This window comes from Pavona decussata, unplaced genomic scaffold (genome assembly GCF_977016875.1).
Source record: "Pavona decussata unplaced genomic scaffold, jaPavDecu1.1 SCAFFOLD_34, whole genome shotgun sequence".
NCBI classification, from domain to species: domain Eukaryota; kingdom Metazoa; phylum Cnidaria; class Anthozoa; order Scleractinia; family Agariciidae; genus Pavona; species Pavona decussata.
Genome location: NW_028145457.1, coordinates 108618 through 131017, shown reverse-complemented (window position 1 = coordinate 131017; position 22400 = coordinate 108618). Strand labels below are relative to the sequence as shown.

Genomic DNA, 22400 nt, shown 5'->3' with positions numbered 1-22400 from the left:
GGTTTTTGTTTTGTTTTGTTTTTTCAGTAATTTCAACAGACTACTTCCAACCAAGGCCCGCTGCAAAATCACTCGCATGAAAATGAGTTCACTGATTTAGTCGTGAATGAAAACTCATTTTCACGTGAAAGACTATGCACCACTTCTGGCTTTTGGCAAAAAAGCTAAGAGGTAATTCGAAATGATCCAGTCAAGAGGTGCTTACCATTAACAATAAAACAAACTATTCTGCTGCAAGCGTCCCCGTTCTTTGAACATCTCTTCTCCCATTTTTCTTTGGATATTTCTGTTTACTCACTGTTTTTCTTCGTGATTTCCATTTTCATGTTTTTCTTCTTCGTTAATTCCTTCTTTTGCCATTTTAGTGATAACATTACTGTGGTTTTTCTCTGGATCATTCCCGTTCGTCGATTGTGCTCCTAGATTTTCATTCCCTTTTCCTTCGTCACATTTTAAGTCTTGTTTTTTATTTCCATGCGTTTCCACCTCATTTCCCAATATTTCTTCACTCTTTCCACTCATGAGGTCATTCTCTTTGTCACTGCCGTAATCTTCACCTCCTCCGAATGTTTGATGTATCGCAACGTCACTTCCCTTCCCTGTCCCAATGTCACTTCCGTTTCTTCCCAATTTCTGCTCTTCCATTTCGGTCACTGGTTCATCGTCACTTCCACTTCCTAACAACTTTTCCTCATCAACCTCAACCTCACTTTCCTTTTCTTCATCCTCTTCGTGGCTTCCACTGGCTTGTAACTTGTTATCCTCATTTTTTCCACCTTTACTTCTTCCGTCATTATCTTCCCTTTGTTCTGCATCATTCGTCTTGTCCTCCCCGCTCATCCTATCTTGTTCCTCACTTTCACTGTCACTGTGTTGATCTTCATCACTATCTTGTGTCAAGTGTTCTTCTCTTTCATCGCCTGCTTTCTCTTCAGAATTTCCAGCCTTATCTTTCGTGTCCTCTTCCTCTCCATCCTTCCCGTCTTTAGACTTTTCTTTCTTATGTCGCTTATGCTTCTTATGTTTCTTCTTATTCTTACGTTTCTTTCCAGATGATGACTCGTCCTTCTTGTCTTTGTCTTTCTTCTTCTTTTTCTCTTTAGTCTTTTTCTCTTTTTCCTTATCACTTCCCTTCTTCTTATCCTTCTCCTTTCTCTTTCCTTTCTCTTTGCTCTTTTCTTTATTTTTATCTTGATCTTTTGCTTTCTCCTTCTCTTTCACTTCCTTCTTATCCTTTTCTTTCCCAATATCCTCACCCTTGTCTTTACCGGCCTCCTCCACTTCCTTACCATCACCTTTTTCCTTTTCACGCCGTTTGTGCTTTTTCTTCTCCGAAGTCTTCTCCACATTCTTATCCGCAACAGGCTCTTCCCTCAGATCTGTAAGAGATTCTCCTTCTTTACTGTGCGTCGTTTTCTGTTTCTTTCGTTCTTTACTCTTCTGCTCCTTCTTTCTTTTCTTGTGCTTTCTTTTCTTCTCCTCTGCAGACGCAGTAACACTCTGATCGCGTGACGAAGCAGGCGAAGGAGAGCGTGACTCATCCCAGCCCTCTGGGGTAGGTGATCGCGCAGGGCTTGGAGACGAGTGTGACGGCGAACGTGTCGGTGATCTTGAACGTGTAAAGGATCGTGAGCGTGAACGTGATTGAGAACGTGACCAAGAACGTGACGGAGTTAAAGAGCGAGAGCGCACTCGTTGGCGGCTTTTCTGAAGCATTCGGTATTCAGAAAGTTCATCATCGAAGTCGAAAACGTTGCTATCTTTATTTGGCTCTTTTCTTGGTTCTCTCTTGGGCTCTTTTTTCGGACGAGACTCACGAGAGGTCAAAATCGTCGCAGGATGTTCACGTTCTCGTTTCCTCTTGCTCCTATAAAAGTTCAAATGACAGAGTTAGGTCAAGAACTGCAATGGCCAATAGGTGGTTTGCAACCAATCTCTAAAGATCCAGAAGACAATGGTGTGGCAGCCATGTTGGATGACAGAACCTTTTGTTCTGTCATCCAACATGGCCGCCATGCCATTGTCTTTTTGGATCTCCAGGGATTGGTTGCAAACCACCTATACTGCATGGATAAGACTCCAGTATATAATTTGTTCTACACACGTTAACCAAGTCCATAATCGTGCGATAGCTAAGCTTTACACAGATATTACTGACCGAGGATGTGGTCCCTACTGGTAAATAACTGGAAAAGTTCTTTTACGTCTTGTTCAAATAACTAAATTACAACCCAAGCAAAAATACAAGACACCAGGGTAAAAACATGCAACAAGTACAATCCCACAACTAACAAGAAGCTCAGTTTCATTTACCTTGATTTCAGTTTCTGTTGCATTTTGTAGAATTCCCGTTCAGACATGGGTGGCGTGAGAGATCTGGGTACATCAGCAGGGTGGAGTGGGTCGAAGATTGGTGCTCCAAATGCTGGGTGACGGGGGAGAGGTGCTGTCACCAGGGTAGGGACAGGAGGTATGCGAGGCACGGCTGCAGGGACAGCAGTGCGGATGTTAGGCACAAAACCAGGTATGTTCATGCGTGGGCCTGGGTGAGATGGGCCAGTAATGACAGGCCTGACAGCTGGGACTCGAGGGATGTGTTCAGGCGGCAGTCCATGGGGCCTTATGGGATCAGACAGCCTATGGCGCACTTCAGGTACCCTTGATGGTCCCCTGCAATAACAAATCACACAAAGACTTTTACAGTCAACTATCTACCATGGTACAATTCAGAGAGGTTTCAGTATAGAACAGAGTTGAGCTGCACTAAGATAAATGAATAAGATACGGCATGGACCAGTTTAAGGTGTCTGCTTGTAACCGGGGTCTGCTTTAGAGTGATGTCTAAGAGAGAGTCGACTGTAGATTGCATTAGGAATTAAACACGAACAGTGGCCAACTAGCCGCTACCTATCGTCACCAGATGGTTGGAAAAACTATCAATTTTGGTCCGGAGAAATTCTTAACAAAAATGAACTTCAGCCAAGTGAGTGATCTGGATTTGCTTCTTCTGCAGACATGCTTTACTGGAAATTCATAACGAATAATGTAGTTGTCTACAAAGTATCTGGGATGTTCACAATACCATGGCAAAAGCTTACTATTGTATACTGTTTGTCACCTGTTACATGTTACGTTACCTTGGAAGGAGATCACCCTGTCTTCTGCGAGGGTCAAAAGGTGCTCCACCCTGTTTCAAACCACCACCTGAACAAAAAGAGAGAAGAGAAATTTTAATGGCACTCACTAAGCAGCTTACTGCAGCACTTTAAACATGCATGAGTACTTCTTCATTGGTTTTACACAGTAAGAGCAATCCTTAAAAGAAAGCCTTGACTATGCTACAAAATAGATGACACTGCAGTGAATTTCCAAAGCATAACTGCTAACTGGCAAATTATCTGTGTGTCAGCAATTAACTCTTTTACCTTGTTGTGCTTCACGGTGGTGGACTCTGATTGGTTGAGGTTCACTTGTTACAGGTTTGACTGGTTGTGCAGGCTGTGTTGGAAAATAAATAATAAAACCATGACTCACCCATTCTTTTCACTTGCCTATGCAGCAAGCCAGCCCAGCGAGGCTGTTTGCAGGCGGTTATTGAATGCCCATAAAACTTACCAACTCTTCTGGCAACCTATTTCTTGTTGACTACATTTCTTCTTGATGAGTTAAACACTACTACTATTTCACTGGAGGGCTGTCAATGTAAATCTCACTTATGATCTTCTCTTAGCAACATTAAATTAAGTTCCCAGACAATGTATTGTTAAGCAATGTTCTAACCACCTTTACCAAATCCTGTTACAATAAACTGTCAGTCCAAACTGGTGTTAGAGTCTCTCTTAGTGACTCAGCCCCTTCAGGCCTCTACCATTCCTAATCTCAATAATAATACTAATGCGCCTATGTGACATGTAAGATTAAATCAGAAGAGTAGCAGGAGATAAAGATTTGACGGTAATCTGAATAACAGGCTAAGATAAAAACTTTTTAAGTGCAAATTATTTTTAACTTTATAAAATTCACTCACCTTTGGTGAACTTTCTCTTGTCTTGTTATCTTTCTCAGTTACCTCTTTCACCACTAAAACAGATCAAAGTAATATTGCATTGGATCTGTTTCCAAACACTAACCAAAGATTGACCAGAGAATTCCATGATACAGAGAATATGCAGTACCATAGAGTATTGGGCCCCTCAGGGGACCGCGCAAAATTCAAAAGTACACTACATGTGGTTACTACGCAAATATTCCCACAGGTTTTTGGAGAGATCCTGTTCACTAGCCAGCTATTCAGTCAACTTCATGTCACCTATAATTCCAGGCGTTTTCCAGGATGGATGGATGGATGGATGTATGGATGGATGGATAAACTTTATTTAAACATGATAAGTCCTACAGCTAAAAAGCTTGTAGGGTCATGTGTAAGGTAAAGAAAGACTTACTAATAAAAACGTAATAGTGCGTAGAAAAAGTTAAATATTACTGACCAGATATATACAGTGTATACACGTAAAAACTATCAAATATAAATGAAATTGTCATCTCGATGCCTCGCAGTTGAGGCGGAAACTACATTAAATTTAAAATCATCAAAATAGTCTTTTGTTTTTAATCAATGCTCCACTTCCATCTGCTTCAGCTGTGAAATTTCATGTAAAAGACATTTATGAAATAATTTTCCAGAAGTATTCCAGCCCGGGCCCTGCAAGAGAAGTATATATTTCCAGAAGTTCTCCAGGTATTGAACGGGTAGTGCGAACCCCGTAAAAGTTCTGTAGTTTTGGTATTACCTTTATTTTCAACTGGCTTATTTTCTGGTGTAGCTTTATCACTTGAGGTACTGCAAACAAAAAAACTGGGCTGTTATTTGAGTCACAAAAAAATCAATCTTGTACCCAGAGTCCTCAGGCTTTTTGGTCAGCAGGTGGGCACCAGGAGGTACTCTGGAGAATTCGAAAAAAATTAAATTTTTTGATTGACTGCTCTATATCAGCTCCGTAACGGCTTCCATTGTTTTACCGTAGAAATCCTGCAGTAATAAAATTCCAGTACCCGAGAGTCTCTCCTGGCGACCAGCGGCTGGCCAAAGAGCCTGAGGACTCTGGGTATGAGATTGCACAACAATAGAAAGACCAGTTGCATTGTTTCAATGGCCAAACATGATGACAAATGAGATTTAATTATCTAAAAATGTGATATTTACAACCTAAATCAAGACAATCACACCAAACCAGGACCACACTAATGCAATTACTGACATCAGGAAATACTGAAGAAAAATAAAGCCAATAAATTAACAGCAAAATTTACCCTGGAAGTTCAATTTTTAAATACTAAAAATTTCTTAGTGGAATTTACCTGACAGCTGCCACCTTTGCTACTGGTTGTGTGTTATTGGTGACAGCTGGTGTACTCTTTGCTGCAGGGGGTATATAAGGGCTAGCTGGTCGGGCATTTTTGAAGGTATTAACAGCCTATACAGGAAGAAAAGTATGAAGCATAGTTAAGCTTCTATAAAGCACAAATATTTGGATAACTACAAAGAATCAGGTTTGTCACTGGAAATGGTTCATTAAGAGGCAGCTGCCGGCATTGGCTGTTTATACAGCTGTTTCAACAAAGGTTGTCCAAAGAAAGCGTAAAAGCGTACGTGACAATGCCGAGAGGGAGTCTGGGAAATACCCAATAAATTTCAATAAAAGCTCAGATCCATATTGCTTGCCATCTCAAGTCTTAGTTGTACGGTCAAGGCATTATGGATTCTGAGCTTTTATTGAAAATTTTTTGGGTATTTCCCAGACAACCTTTTTGCATTGTTGCGTATGCTTTTTTTGGACATTGGCATTGTCGTGTATGCTTTTTTTGGACAACGTTTGTCCATTGTGCGTCTTGAACAACGCACAACAGAAGATAGTTCATCCAGAAACATAATGTGTCTTGTGCCCATCTTTATACTAGAGACAAATACAGTAGAACCCCGCTAACTCAAACCCCTATAACTCGAACAACCCCGCTAACTCGAACAGAGTCTCAATTCCCTTGGATTTGAACTAACTTTTCAGTCATTTTTACCCGGATAACTCGAACCCCGATAACTCGAAAAACCCGCTAACTCAAACAGATTTTCGCTTCCCTTGACTAAAGTTTACCCCGATAACTCGAATTTCTGGTTCTTATAACTCGACAGGAAGGCCAATTGACATATCCCATTAGCTTTTCTTATTGTGCGATCGAACACTAGGACAAAGACTGGAGCAATTTGATTTTAAAATGTATTTTTTTTTCTTGAAATAAGTTTAATATCCGTGATTTGCTCTACATTGTATACCGAAGTGCTGAAAATCGATAAACTTTTAATTATTAACCTAAAAATTGAATATTTTAATCGACCCCGATAACTCGAAACCCCGCTAACTCGAACAGATTTTTGTTTCCCTTCAGAGTTCGAGTTAGCGGGGTTCTACTGTAACCAAAGGAACAGCAAAATTTGCCCAAGTTCGTCCAGACAGACAATGCGTCCTCTAGTATAAAAAAAAGGCCATTTTCCTGGTGTCTTTTACAGACACCTACTTTGCCTTGACCTTATGAATTTTAAAAGTTATTAGAGTACCCAAAAATTGAATAATAATTTGATAGATACCACACTTCACGTGTCTGTACTTACACAGTACATCTGACACCACTTACCTGTCTAAGCTGTTTGTTAATGACTAACGAATCAGGTGAAACATTCTCAGAGCCACAAGATGGGCATGTCTGCTCATTTTCTAAAAGGTAGTTTCTAATACCTAACAACCAAACAAAACCAAAGCAATTTATCAAGTATTAGTTATTTAGTCATTACTTTTTTAAATTTGTTTACTTTGTGTTCCTTATATTTTGAGCAGAGAATTATGGACAAAATTTGTTAATACTGTTATTCACCTGCCTCAGGGAACAGTTGTTGTTAATGTACTTATCTTTGAATAAAGTTGTTTTTGCTGTTGTTGCTCAATTTATTTTCTCCATGTTGTTGTGGGCTTGCAAGAATTTAAAACAGCATTAGAAACAGCAATCATCTACAGCAGAACCCTGCCTTTAGTATGACCTGGGCCCCGTTTCCCGTAAGACCCGGTAACTTACCGGGCCCAATAAGTGTCTTTGGTGATAAAGTTTCTTAACAGAAGTCAATTTTTGTTAGCTTTGATTACTAAATTTTAGAATCTTATAATTCGATGAAAACATTGGCCAAGCACCATGTCTGTAATCACTGTGTGATCGGCAAAAAAAACATTTAAAAATATACTTATCGGGCCCGGTAAGTTACTGGGACTTTCGAGAAATGGGCCCCAGAACAGAAATGTATCCACTTCACATTTTGGCCACTTTCTGGCTGAAAGCTCACATCTGTCAATAAGAACAAGTTTTCATGGGCCACCAAAGGTCATACAATCAGGATTCCATTCTACGTGTTTGGATAGAAATCACTGCCAAGTAAAAACACAGGAATGGTACTTGTTTTATTTCACAAGTTACTTACAGTCATCGCAGTAACTTGTTCCACAGCAAGGGATGAGTACGGCATCTGTCAATAAGTTGTTACATGTTGGGCATCTAAGTTCTGAAGGAACTTTCTTGTTGGCAGAATCTTTTTCTTTCCCTTTTGTCTTTGGATCCACTCTGCAACATCAGTGTAACAATTTAAGGATGGTGCCTTCTTTTGCTACTGCGCACTATGTTTGGCACATCTCGGGATGGTACAAGACGCTCTGATTTCTTAAGGACGGTGCCTCATAATTCAAAGGTATTTTTGTGCAGTTTATGAGTATGTGGGAAAAGAAGATCTTAGTAAGGGCTACTGAAATCCAAAAAGAAAATTGGGGATATATCTTAAAGCTTTTTCGAATGATTGTTGCTTAATTATTTCTGAAAAATGTGTGGTTACCTCCAATTTTCTTTTAGGATTTCAACAGCTCTTGCTAAGATCTGTTTTTCCCTCATAGTCATAAGCCCTGGAAAATACCTCTGTATTAGGAGGTACTGTCCTTAAAACAACTTCACAGGACAATTTCATTTAATAATATCATGCGAGCACATTTTCATAAGCACAATTCATAACACATGTTGGAGTAACAAAAAAGCAGCAAGATTGTATCTTTTAAATGTCAAAATGATTGGCCAGAAAGTCTGGACAATTACCAATGACAATAGGATCGTTTCAGCATGAGAAGCAAAAATGAATAAATATAAGACAGTTAGTATTATATGAAACTTGTGACTTGGTCATACATGCCAAATCTTAAGATGTACACAGATCAATAATTATTTATACTCATAATAAGAACAGCTTGGAGCCTTAGCACCTCTTTGTCAGACTCAACTTATTTTCTTTCATGTAAGTATGTTTCAATTTCAGCACATTTTTAAGGTAGAGTGGAACCCCACTTTGGGGATACCCCCTTAATACCGACACCTTTTTTTATAACAGACAGTTTTCTTGGTCCCATCCCATACATTTTCCTACACCCTTTAACCTCTAATACCAAAGAACAAATTCTCCTATCTTGTCCCCATACTTTTCTTATAAAACTACTGGGGAAAAGTTATTAAAATATCAAGAAAATGCATCTTTGGTGATGATATCCTTAATTCTCATGACCTCAGGGCAGGGCTCAAAGTTTATTTTTGACTTTGGGGGCACCTGTGCTAACAGGTGTAAATTTCTAGGCGCACTGCCGAAATTTTAGGCGCGCAGCTAAAAATTTTAGGAGCACAACTTAAAATACTGGTAGCACCAAAAAGAAAAATCAGAAGCTTCAAACATTTTATCAGTGAGCATTGATAATGGTGTCATGATGACACCAACACGTTGTTCATTTCTTTTGCTTATTTTCGCTTGCCGATCGTTAACCAGCACTGTATTGTAAGTTTTATTTCAATCGTGTGTTTGTTTCTTTCAGTCTCTTACTGTGTGTTTGCGATAGCATTATAACACTGTTACAGTTTTTAGAATATTACATGTTATGGTACGTTAAACAAGATAATAAGACAAAACGAAGGTAAGGAACAACGTCATGGAATCCTTTCGATCAAACGAAATGCTTCAAGTCCCACGGATCACCCGACTGAAATTAATTCATTTGGCTACTTTCCGTAGGCAAGGTTACTGTTGCCTTGGTCTCTGCCCACTGTTTAACCACTTCACAACTGCTGTAGTTGGGTCAAATGTGCTGGAAGGCAGCAGCTGGCTGTTTGAGAATAAATTGTCTTTTTGTAAATGAGCGTTTCGAAAAAGAGAATAACTTACATTGTTGACTGCGCATTGACTTAACTGAAATAAAATTCATTGTTTCACAGGAAATACGTAACACTTGTGCTTGCCTTGAAGAAAAAAATTCTCTTAACCCAGATTTTTTAGACATTCTTGACTCTTTGATATCGGCAAAGCGAAATAAATTGCGTGTGTAGCACGTGTTTCAGAAGGTTGCCTTCACTCGTACATGTCAGCAGTGCGGTCACAAAGCCGAGAAAAGTCTGGGGTCGGTTGAAACACGGACAAGAAATGGACTTGGGAAAACAACAGAATAAAGCACACACTGATGCAAAAAAATGGTGTAACCTTATTATGTGGAACCTAATTGCGTTACATCCACATTTGAATTTATTATTTCAAGCTTCTGTTTCGTGTTAATCAGGCAGAGTACACAAGAATTGTCAGGTGAGGAATCAAAGTGGCCCCGGTTCAGGCGCACTGAACTTGGGCGTTTTTAGGCGCGTGAGTGCGATCATGTATGATTTTTCAGGCGCAAAATAAAAAATCTAGTCGCATATGCGACCAGCTGGTCGCTAACATTGAGCCCTGCAGGGGTTGAATAAGCATTGGTGTTACAAGAAGAAATTTCATGTTGATCACAGTTAGGGCTTGAAGGGTTAAAATTAATCTGTTTAAAATAGACACCCTGTTATACGGACACTTTTTCTGGTTCCAACAGTGTCTGTTATAATGGATTTAACTTTACCTTTGTACTGAATTAGTGACTTCATACTTGTGATAATGAACTTACTCTGGTAATGAAGGTGACAACCTGCTTGGAGGAGATGCTGTGCCCTCTGCTGTGCCCAGGAAAGTGCGAGGAATACCTGTTGTACGTTTTGCCTTTGGAACATCAAATCGATTATCCTAATAAAGTGTTGTAAAAAATGTTTCAAATTTTATGATTTTCATGAGGTTATGATCCACCAAATTTAGATCCTGTAACACAATGACCAAGGAAAATCCACACTGAGGCATTTTCAGAAGTGTCCATTTTCATGTTGGCAAAAACAAAGCAAAATATTTCCATCCACACAAGCGTTTTGATATTGTTTTCACCTATCTACACTAAAACGCTTGAAAAGAATGAAAACGATTGGGATCTGGGATTGCCCATGTGTTAACATCACAAGACCATCCGCCATCTTGGATAGATGCTCCGATTTGAACTAGAACCAATGGCACGTGACGCTTTACATCACCATTTTCAAAAGTCTGTTTTCACCTGTCCACATCAGAAATGAAGTGTTTTCAAAAGTCTCCACTTTTCAAAACCCTTTTTGAAAGTCTCTGTTTTCATCGCGTCTTTGGGCGGATGATAGGTGAAAACGCATCAACAAGTATGCATTTTCATTTGTGTGAATGGGGCCTTATTCCCTGGTGGTTAATGACAACTTTTAACAACCTTTTTTTCACTCACCCCATTGGTGGGACAGTTTCTTATAAAGTGTCCTGGTTTGCCACATCTGTAGCATACATAGTTCTGAGGAAGAGGCACACCAGGGGCATAAGGTCGACGTCCCTTGACGTATCTGAAACAAAGAAAGAACATAGATGTTATTTCCAGTACAACAATATGATGAATATCCATTGAGTGGAAAAGGCAACTATTTACCTAAGGAAATGTAAGAAGCTTTGGTCAATAAGCAAAGCTTTATCAACAACACATACACAGTCAGGTTAATGGGCCCAGCTTTGCAGCTAACGGTCACATGGTACAGAATCCACCATGCAGGAGAGCAAGCAACGCAGTGGGACATCCAAAACAAAGGAAATTCAAGTTTGACTGGATGAACTCGCTTAATGTATTGGATGCCCCAGTGCGCAACTTGCTCTCCAGCACTGCGAATTTTATACCATGTGACCATTAGCTGCAAAGGGCCTATTAACCTATAACTGTAAGATGTCATCAGGGAGCATAGGTGTGGCTTGTGTAAGGGAAGGGGGAAAGGGGGTGAAGGAGCATAATAATAATAATAATAATAATAATAATAATAATAATAATAATAATAATAATAATAATAATAATAATAATAATAATCTTTATATAGGGAGCCCACATCACGAAAGTGATATTCAGTGGGGCCCTGTAGCTTGAGAAATGATTTAAAAACTACAATTATTTTAAACATTAAAATTATTTAAAAGTAGAAAATACAAAGCCAGCATGCTGGGGTTAAACTATAAACTTTTTTAGTTATTGTTTTAATCACCTGAGAATGCACTCTGGGAAAGATATGTGACGTCAAGAAAATTGTCAGAACAATTTGGTTCCTTAATTGAATTCACAGCTTGATCTTTTTGTTGAACAAACTTTGAGTCATGCTAACATTGTAATAATTGCATGACGTCCCCAATACTTAAGTGTATACTGAAGGATACACAACGCAAACTCTCTCTAATTTGCAGGAGGGTTTCAGCATTTCTGAAGATAAATGCCATTTTTAATTAAGGACAGCACAGGATTAGAAAGGGGGTTTTAAAAGCAACCCCCTCCACAACTGCCTCATGCACACAACCTGATTACAATGCAGGGTTGTTAGCAATAGGCAATAAAAATACAAAATAATAAGCTAGCCAGCTAGAGTTTGAAAATGACTTCTAGACAACAAGAATGGGAAACTTTCTTATTTACGACTGGCTGAATTCTCCGAAGCTTAACAGTAACATAGCATGGTACCCGTTATGTTACTCAAGCAGCTACTATGCAGGGTAGAATTAATGTGATGATAGGAAATACCATTGTGTCATATGCACAAGAACAGTAGAGAGTACAGAATTGTAATTTGACTTACTGTGAAGGATCCCAGTCCTCTCCAGACTGCTTCATCATGGCCTTGAGCTTGTCTTCTTCAGATGCATCAGCATTAGCCAAATCTGCAACCTGTGGGGCAAGGTTCACAGTGTATACCAAATAACATATACCCACCCCACCCCTCCCTCAACACAACAAACAACACTTATATACAACACACCAAACATTCATAGTAGTGGTGTTGTGACACGTTGTCTATTTCTCAGACTACAACCAAATTCAATAAATAAAACTGTTTAGATAAATTTGCCATTTTGTTGCCACATTGGTGAATGCTCAATGAAAATTGTACAGTTGAGTTGTATCAAGGCCCACTCCACAAACATGCCAGTTAATCCTATCCAACTTGGAGAAGGGGCGACAGCAGAAAGTGACCAGACTAATTTTGACTACTTTTTTGGAAAATAAAAGCCACCAAACTTTGTGACTTTCCTAAAATTGAAACAATTTGGTATGACACACCACTGCTCATGTGACTTGATGTTCCCATGGCAAAATATTTTCATGAGCATGTTTCAAAGAAAGCTTTTACCTTATGGTTGGAACTGTCACATGTTCACACTTCTATAGTGGTTTTGATTACATTTAATCAGCCTTGATGGTTTCCAAGTTTTTGGAGCAATTGAGAAATCCAAGATGGTGCCTGTTTAGAGTATTACTGTTTATCACTCAAATGATTAGCGAACAAATTGCACCCAGTCAGTGCTATTACCATTAGTTATTGCCCTTAATATCCATACCTCACTCCATGTCTAACCCCTAAATATGGCTCAAACTCCATACCATTTGAGTTCACACAAACCTGGCTTGGTTCGAAAAGTACCCCACCCTACCCAACACCGCCACTGGATTATGACTAAGAAAAGTCATTTACTTGCCTGGTAGTAATAATGCTGTAGTAGTCTAGTACAAGCATGTATATTTGTATAATGTAGTGAGTAGAACACTGGGTAACTTATCATAAGACTGTGGCACCAGAGGAGTAGACCTTGACACAAACTTGAAGGAAAATACTATGTGCATATATTTGAAATATAACTGGTCACAAATCTTTCAAAACAGTAAAACATGATGAAAAATTCTGGCCTGAATGGGATTCAGTAAACTGTTGTGTACATAACTGTGAGGCTCTCTCATTTATTAATTCTTTCATCCGCAGTTCAAATATACAAATTTCATATATTTCACTTCCACTGGATGTTTTCAAAATGGACATGTTTTTTATCTCTGAGCTACAAAGGTTTTGTTGTAGATTTGTACTTGATCGATTACCAAGTGTAAAAGTACAGGGAAAACACTGAAACAACTGGATAACATGGATGTTGTTGGTTATGTTAAGTATGACTTTTTACCTTGCTCAACTTCTGGGATTTTGTGACTTGGTAATCTTGAAAAGCACTCTTAATGAACAGAGTTGAAAAAGGAACAACCATCAATGATAGGCAATCCAACTGCTAACAACAATCAATTCACACTCCTCTGTATTCTTAGATAAGAAACAATCAGTACTTCATAACTATAAGTCATTAACCGATGATTTCCTGTCAGGCCAAGCAAAACAAATACAGCTTTGGTTTGGTTCCTCAGCCAACACTGTTGACTGATCCCTGCCCACCCCAGCTACTCCACTATAGAGTTTTGTTGGCGCCCCCACGTTTCCCCCATCGAACCTCTGATAACAGACAACTCCAACAAAAGAATATCTCCTGATAATGGGCACTCTTTTGGTGCCAGATCTATTGTCAATTCTCCTTTAATTAAGAAGACACTTCAGCAAACAAAGACACCATTCTAGAGGTGTGCTTTGATACATCATTTCATCAAATGAAGCAAACAATTTGTGCCATATAAATTAGTCTCAGCCTAAAAACAGCTACGACTAAAACAGTCCATGGCTCTACTCTTTGTACGTTTAAGGGGGGTGGGGGGTATTTTAGGAGGAGGCTATACTTAAAAATTTTGTTCATGTATAGGTAAAAAGGTTTCTTTTTTCAACTGGTATTAAGTCACACCAGTCAATGCAATCCATTATCAGTACTAAGTGCTTAGGTGCTAGAAACACTGTTTGCAGAAGTTTTGTTTCTTTAAACACAAAGGAGTACTTACTAAAAGAGAACCCATGGCTTTTAAGGTAAGCATGGTTTGTTTATCAGTGAGCAGTGAATGAGACATATGGCTCCACATTATTGGTGAATGAAATCACCAGGGCTCAGTTGTTCAAAGCAAAAGTTAAGCTTTCATGAAGAGCAAATCATAGTAGCCAAGTCCCTTTTAGTGTATCTTTGTGATAAAGGAAAAACAGGGTACACTTCATAGAAGGTTAGCGAGTTCCAGTGTTAGCCTGTAAGCAAGCTCTCTTTTAGGTCAGCCATGAGAAAACATAGCGCAAGCGGTGAGCGGGCCCCAATCCTCTTGCGGTTGACCTACAAGAGAGCTTGCATGCAGGCTGAGTGTTAGTAGTTAGGAGTGATGGAAAATTTCTTTCATTAAAAATTTAACAGGAAATGCCATTATTATTCTGATCAGCCATACTGCAAATTTGTCTGGGGATGTATCATCCTGATTTTTTATTTGAGGCTCGATTCATTACTGATGGGGTCCTTTCAATGCATTATGGGTTGATATCAAGCCACACACCCATTTTCAACACTTGCTACTAAAACAAGTAAATCTAGTTAAGAGAGTATTTTGCAGCAAGCCTAACATAGGGAAGTGTGTCTTCGTATGGGAATGCTTATAGAAGTAAAGGCAACCAGTCAAACCTTTTTTTGACCAATTGAGTCATCTTTCTGCTTGGACACCATGTCTGAGTAAATATTCAAATTTATAGTTGGCCATTTTAAAAATATAATTGGACAATATCATACAATCAACAGTCATTTCGATCACTGAGCTGGAAATAACTGATCCATAGCATATATTACCACTGTTAATGTCTGGATTTCAAAGCAGGAAGCCACTAAGAGACTGCCACTCCTTCACTGTAAGGGCTATCTTATTATTTTGGCAGTTTGACAGTGTCCATGCCTCAAAAGCAAAAACTGGCACCCTCTCTAATGTTATGCAAGACAAAATTGTTTATTTTCATTGATGATGGAAGCACGTGATATTCCCAACAAATATGTTCAATATATTGTGTTTAATCTGATATTCCATGCCTTGCTTTCTGACATGAAGAAACTCCCTCCAAGGAGACTTTGCACACAAATCAGCTTTAATCACCTAAAATGGTCATAAAACTTACTTTCACAAAAACAGAAAAGGTTTTTGAAAGCAGCATTTTGTGAAAATAAGTAGTTACATGTAAAAGGATTTGTGTAAAATCCTTTTACATGTAAATACTTACTTTTAAGGAGGTACAATAACTGCTTATTTCCAAAAAGATGCTGCTTCTGGAGATAACTAGTATTGTGGTGGATATCAAGCCTTCAAGAAAAATAATATTTTTGCTTCCCATAAGCCATTCAACCAACTTTCGTAACTACCAACAGTGAAACAATAACTTCACTCGAAGACATAATGGTATAAGCTTGTTCATCGTAGATGTATCTTCTTTACCCACAAGAAATGCATCGTCCAGAGATATTCTGTGCATTTTAGAATAATACTTTCATCACTTGCTAGAAGTGACTTAGATCCCACTCTTGCATTTCAGTCACTTCACTGTGGACTGAGGTCTTCTGTTCACTGCTATAATCCAATTAGTTGCTTCGTTCAACACAGCTGCACTGCAAATGGTTAATATGAATGTGGCCTGATAAGGAGTAGGCTGCAGCATGTTTCCAGAAGCAATAATCTTGTTGAAGTGCATGACAAATTCCAACAGCTGAAGCATCATAAACTTTCTGCCAGACAAATAATGTATCAAGATGTGCATCCGAAAGAGAGGTTTTCTCTTCGAGATGTAAATGAAATACCATAATATCTCTGAGATGATCCAAGTTCTCTATATATACATGTAATGCTTGGTACATTGTAGGAAAGTCCACATTTCCAACAGCAATAATCCATGGAATAACATCAGTGCAGTTTTGCTTTGTGGTTTCAATGCCGTAATCCATAATAACCTTGTAGCTTGTAAACATCGCTAGTTAATGAGGATCAAAGAAATTGCCCCAAACAATCAAAGGAGCAGATCTCCAACTCGATCATGGATAAAGCACATTTATTGCAAGGACAAATCCCTAACAAGGGACAATTTTGCAACTGTCTTTAAGACAATGCAGCATGAATAATGTTCGCATTTCTTTCCCAGTCAAACTGGGAACACAACAGTTCTGAGATAAACTGAAGAAAAGTTCTGGAACTGAATTGTCCATTCTCAAGTACAAGACTATTTACACTCAAAATCAAACCATTTTCAAGTGTAACAAAACATTTAAGGTAAGTGTTGTCAACACAAAGCTAAAAGAGAACATTTAATTTTTAGTACCTGCCCTTTTCCAAGAAAGTTATTTTTGTAATGGAAATATTGGTTGACTTCTCAACACCACCCTAAGCAAATAATCTCAAACTTAACAATACAACTTCAAGCCCAACCCATTCTTGGTTCTTTTACGTTTATACGGAGGAACAGTACCAAACTCATAATCAAGAAATAATTTCGCATATTGTGAAAATCAAGAAATAGCTCATCCAAAATTCGAATTTGTCCTCAGCAAAAATAAACCCCAATAACTCTGAAGTTTCCAAAATAGTATTAATATTTAGCTTTCTAGCTAGGGTTTGTTGCAATAATACTCTTCATCTTTTAATGTACACTTATAAATAACTTTAAAAAAACGACTAACCCAGAGCCATTTTTTATTTGTTTTGAGACAAAATTTCTGTCTTACAACAGTAATTTAAAGGAACACTGTTAATGGGTGTCTGTTTTGAACTGTACCTCAAGTGAGAGAAAGAGTAACAAAATTTGTCTGTATTTCACATTGAAAGGAAGGTATTGTAAGATGTCATTAGTTTTCAAGTCAATGTTGGATCGCAAAGCCTCTAATTTTTCACATGTGTGTACTGGCTAGAAATAATTGGTCTGGTCAGTCATAAGGCAAACATAATTTTTATGATAAAGAAACTACCAATCAAAATGACCCAGCAGACCTCTGTGTTGATCAGTCAAAGGCAATAAGTGGTTGTTCGCATGAGCAATGGCCAATGTTTGTTCCAAAAATTTATGTATTTCCTTGAGAAAGTCTGCCTTATTCAAACCCTTTTCATAGAAAATACCGTAAATCCTTCAATAAGTGCTCGAGGCACTTATTATTTTTGACAGCTCATGGCCAGGTTGTCATTTCAGGCAAAGAAAAAATTGTCGCCCTCACCATAATTTTGAAGATTTTCCCTTTGTCTCATGTGGTCTCCCATTACCTTACTAGGGCTAATGGTCGCTGGTAAATTGTTGGTTCACCTTAGTATTTTAACATACACTGCAGAGTTAATTCTATGATCCATGATTTGTGTCATTAGTTCTAGCAGCACAACATTCATTTCTACCCTTTAGAATAAAAGAAACTAGATCAACTTTGATTCCAAATTACCAATGACCATACAAAATGACGACTGATTTAACAAGACCACCTTTTCATTCTCAACCTTTCCTGTTTCAGTACTCACCCCAATAAAATCAGAGGGGGAGGGGAGGGGTTGATCACCTGAGGGGAGCTGCCTTATTTCAAATTTTAGCCATAGGAGGTAGCACTTAACTGAGGGGATACTTATTTGAGGGGAGGCACCCACTTGAGGATTCACGGTATTTACAAATGATCCCTTTCCCTCTATTAATCCCTCTCTTGATAATTGCACACCTCAGCGATGGAATAAAATGTAATTAAGAAATAGAAGTAAGCTTCGAGAGCTAGGCTCAAACACACTTGGTTCTTGTTCAACCAACTTTTGTGACTTTCATATTGCAGTACTTATAGTACTTTGACAAAAATAATCAAAACAGGTGTTTACTTGGAACATTTGTTCAGGGCCACAGATTAAAGCACTATTTCATATCATCTTGAAGTTGTTTTGATCATTCCTGGCTACTAGTCAAGGAAATACAGTACACTGGTGCATTCTACCATTTACACAGACATGTGTCAGCTGTTAAAGAACTACTACTTTTTTATTTCTTACTGTCTGAATTTTTCTCAAGATCACACAAAGAACAAATAACAGTGTTCCTTTAAACTGTTTGCTATCAGAAACCAACGAAAGCTACTCTTTACAAAACTTAATGATTATTAGCCTTTGTTTAATTACAAAAAGTATTCTTCAACCATGTGTACATACTGTTTTCTGCTCTCCACTTGAAAAAGGAGATGCTCTTTCCCTGCAATAAAAAAGCACTTGTGTGAGTTCACGTTAAATAAAACAACTCTTAGGAGATCGCACTAATAAAGACAGCAACTTAATTTAACAAATTGTCATAACCATCATCCCATCCATGCCAATTAAGTGGTACACAGGGTTTCCAGGCAAGCTTTTTCCACTCCTTCGAGTTGGCCAACACTTCACGGGCTTCCCCCCAACTCTTGCACCCAATGTGTGTCATCAAGCCATTCAAATTGTGCATTTAAACCACCAACATGTAAATTAAATGTTAACATCTCTAAAGGTGAAAAACAGTGTTTAATGTATTGTGTTACAAAGATCCTTATTGATGTCGTATCTCTTGGGCTATTAACTGAAAAATGAACACTTACGCTGCCAGCTGAGCTTTACTTTTTGTTCCTATTGGAATCCGCCGCACCACTACTGAGGAATTTTTTGGTATCATTGTCATCTCATCTTTGTACTCTATGAAGAGAAAATGAAAACAGACAATTTGTTAACTGAGAATATCATTATTTTCTCACTAAAAGTAAAAAGCTGTGCTTGGCATGGTATGAAGTAGTAGTATGGTGTTACTCCTTTGTGGTTGGAGCACTATGGATGGTACTTTGCTAAAGTCTACCTTACCCTAGGCAATTTTTTTTGCAACTTGTCTCGTAATTTGTTGCACTGTCACAAGACAAGTTGCATGACACATGGCTTAGGATAACATGCCCTTCAAACATGTTTTACTTCATTCAACAGTTTTTTGCAAAAAAAAAAAAAAAAAAAAAAAACATGATCATTTCAGGGCACTTAAACATGTACCAGGCAACTCTTGTTGAAACAAAAATTGCATGAAATGTGTAAGTTGCAATAAAAATTGCCAACTGTAACAGCTCTTTATGGTGGCACAAGGTAAAAAATAAAACAAGCCCCAAATACATGATGAAAAAATGAACAGAGATACAAAATATGAAGACTTTCTCGAGGTAGAAGCAGAAAAAACAAAGGCCGAAGTTCGTTGATATGAGCACTATTTCTCAAAACTAATATTATTGCCCAAACAAAATCTAACACAGTAGTCAATGCTATTCACATCCCAATTTGAAATCTCACATTGATAGTTTCAGCCAATTAAAAAAAAAAACCTGAGAGAAATTCTTTCCTTTTTTTATAGTGATTTGCAATACTTATTTTTCACATTTAAAGCCTCTGTTATACCTTCTAAAGCCTCCTGAAAGCGTTCTTAAAACCTTTTTGTATGTACAACCCTTGCAAGTCAATGACAAGTACCATGATGCTTTAGGCATTGTATACAACACCATATTTAACCTTTGTTCAATGTACAGGAAAGATCACAAATTCTTGGCCTTGTGAAAACAGAAACTCTTAGAACAGATTATTTCAATTAAACAAGAAATTTCTCATGGTTTGTCTTCAAATGCCCACACTAGGGGCCTCTTCATATGAGCCCAGTCGACCAGGCTGGCTCGGTTTCCGAGATCTCACCTTGCCACTCTTTTCTTTACAAAAATTTCAATGTGAACATATGAGAAGGCGGGCTGGCCCAGTTACCGAGATCTCGGAAACCGAGCTGGAAATTTTTCCCATATGAACACTCCAGCCCGGATACCGGGACTGTCTGTGACGAAACAGTTTCAACTGCGCATGGCTTGTAAGGTCACTAACAAGTCGGAACACGGTTCAACGGGTATTTTGGGGGCCTTTTGGACATTTTTCATCTTGCTGACCAGGATTACATTTCCCATACGAACAGAAGAGAAAATTTGTCCCACCTACTGGGCTCATATGAAGGCCCTAGGACCTTTAGAATTTAAGTGAGAATACAAGAATGAGCACAAGTACAACTGTTCAAATCTAGTTTGCATGCTTTAGATAATCACTTATCACATCAATCTTGTTTCTGCAGTTTCCTTCTTCATCTGCTGGTAAGCAACAGGTACAAGTGAGAGTTCTGGGGGAATAACTGGTTTGAAATTTCAAAGTTGTACTTATACTCAGTCTTGTACTCATACTCAAATTTAATCGTCCCTACTATTTCAGCTGAACTGTCCATACTGAAGATAAAGACTTAGAAATATTTCTTTATGAAGTTTGTCCAGCTTATTGTAATGATATGAAGGAAACTTTTCCTTGACACCCAACCATGGAGAGCTTTGAGCTTAATTCCATAATCCCCTAAATTGAAGAAATGTAACTTCTACTATCTTTGGAAAGTTGGGGCTCCCATGGGATATTTATTTTTCTGCTGGGGAGTATATGCAAACTTTTTTAAGTTTAGCTGTATTAAGGATAAACTATAGAATGAAGATTCCAGGATTTCAATGAAATTTGTCACCTGAGATGTGAAAATTGTCACCTCAGGCATTAATTTTTCTAAGAGTCCTACTTCAGTTCTACAAGTCTGTGGCAATCATTCCTGGGTAAACTTGGATAACTTTGCATTAAGTTCCAAAATGAACTTATTCAATTCAGGCTTGCCCCCTGCCCCTTATATTAGTTCCCGAATAGATTTTCTGGCAATATGGAGCAAAGGTTTCTGTACAAGAAAAAATAAACAGTGACCATAATATCAATGACATGTAACCCACTAGAGCATTTTTTCCACATGTGATATGTGATGTTAGTTTCTGAGGGAACTTGTATGTGATGTTGGCAGTCAAACATTGAAACAGCTGAAATGCACTTTTTGGGAACAAATCATCAAACAGCTGAAGTCTAGAGGCTTTTTAGAATTGTTAAAGGAGGCTAATTACATAACATGTTTGAAGGCACAGAGTATGATGCTTCCCCGACAAGTTCCAATCTAACAATGTAAATGTTGACGGCCAAAAATTCTTAAGGGTGACATTTTGGCAGCTTGAACAGAACATTCTGGTATCTTGATCTTTTCTCCTGAACCGGGTTGTTCAAAACCCGATTAACGCTAATCCACAATTAAAAGTTAAATGAAGTTTTCACCTTTCTCGTTAAAATTGTTTTTAAAGGTTAATTTTAAGCTTACAGTAAAGAACGGCCCAAGTCAAAACTTAAGAAAAAAAAAATTTTTTTTTGAGTCTTTATTGATTAGTCAAACTGGACTCAACTTTAGTTCATCATGCATGTGAATCCAGGATTAGCTTAATTGGGCTTTGGATAACTGGGCCCTGAGGAAGGGGAACATTTTTAAGGAACCTATCTTCATTCTTTGTTCCCATACAAAGAATGGAACCGCTAAAGTTTGGATAATTCAGGGAAGCAACGATGCAAGCCAAACACGTATGTAAACTTGTAATTCTCTAAAAATATCTTATTTTCAAAAGGGCACAATATACATATTAATACAGAATGACGAGACAAAATAATTTACTCGTGTAGTGCGTTTTAAAAAAATAAACTCTTTATAGGTTCAATCCGTCAGTAAGAAATTGAACGATTTCAGATTTAAACAGAACAGCTCACCTTCCTTCGTTTGGGCATTCGTAACTTCCAAGTCGAAATCTGTGTTTTTCCCGAACTTCTTTTGTGTGATAATGGATCGTTTAAGGTCGGCCAGCGAGATAGAAAGTCCGTCAAATGTAATTGTATCATATTCTAGAGCACTTCGAAACTTGTAGTGAATACAAGACATTGGGTTTACCTAAATTCTTAGTGACAAAACGAAAGCTCAGCTCGTATATAGACATAAAATGGTCGACAATTTCGTCTGCGTCAAAAGCCACTCAGTGAAACATTTTTGTTGGTTTCAATAGGTACACAACAATCCAATTTGGCTACAAAAACAAAAATTTGGGAGAACATTCAAACAAAGGAACCCTAATATGACAGAAAGATTAGAAAAACTTTGAAATAAACTAAAGAAAAAACCTGTAGTCTTCTCCAAGGCGAAACACACGAGACAAACCGACAGTACTACCGCGCAATGTACCTTGGGAATATTCTCGACCGAAAATTGACGACGTCTTTTCGGAATATCTTCGGAAACCTTCGGAA

The 22400-nt window shown here is 38.2% G+C and overlaps 1 protein-coding gene across 2 annotated transcripts; it reads right to left on the bottom strand.

The window, feature by feature from the left end:
* Window positions 1-4: 4 nt before the first annotated feature.
* LOC146484276 (uncharacterized) lies at window positions 5-22332 on the bottom strand. 2 transcript variants are annotated; one of them, XM_085104866.1, is made up of 16 exons: window positions 21870-22332; window positions 18797-18890; window positions 18384-18423; window positions 13460-13507; window positions 12088-12176; window positions 10713-10824; window positions 10044-10159; window positions 7520-7659; window positions 6688-6788; window positions 5359-5474; window positions 4791-4840; window positions 4028-4080; window positions 3426-3498; window positions 3138-3204; window positions 2314-2670; window positions 5-1867 (listed from the first exon to the last, which is right to left on the bottom strand). In XM_085104866.1, exons 1-16 carry the CDS (start codon window positions 22036-22038, stop codon window positions 295-297), a joined length of 3198 nt encoding a protein of 1065 aa, XP_084960992.1. In that variant the 5' UTR covers window positions 22039-22332; the 3' UTR covers window positions 5-294. The 2 variants fall into 2 exon arrangements, with proteins under 2 accessions (XP_084960992.1, XP_084960993.1); XM_085104867.1 differs by lacking the exons at window positions 18384-18423; window positions 18797-18890; window positions 21870-22332 and adding an exon at window positions 15454-15812.
* Between the last annotated feature and the right edge of the window lie 68 nt (window positions 22333-22400).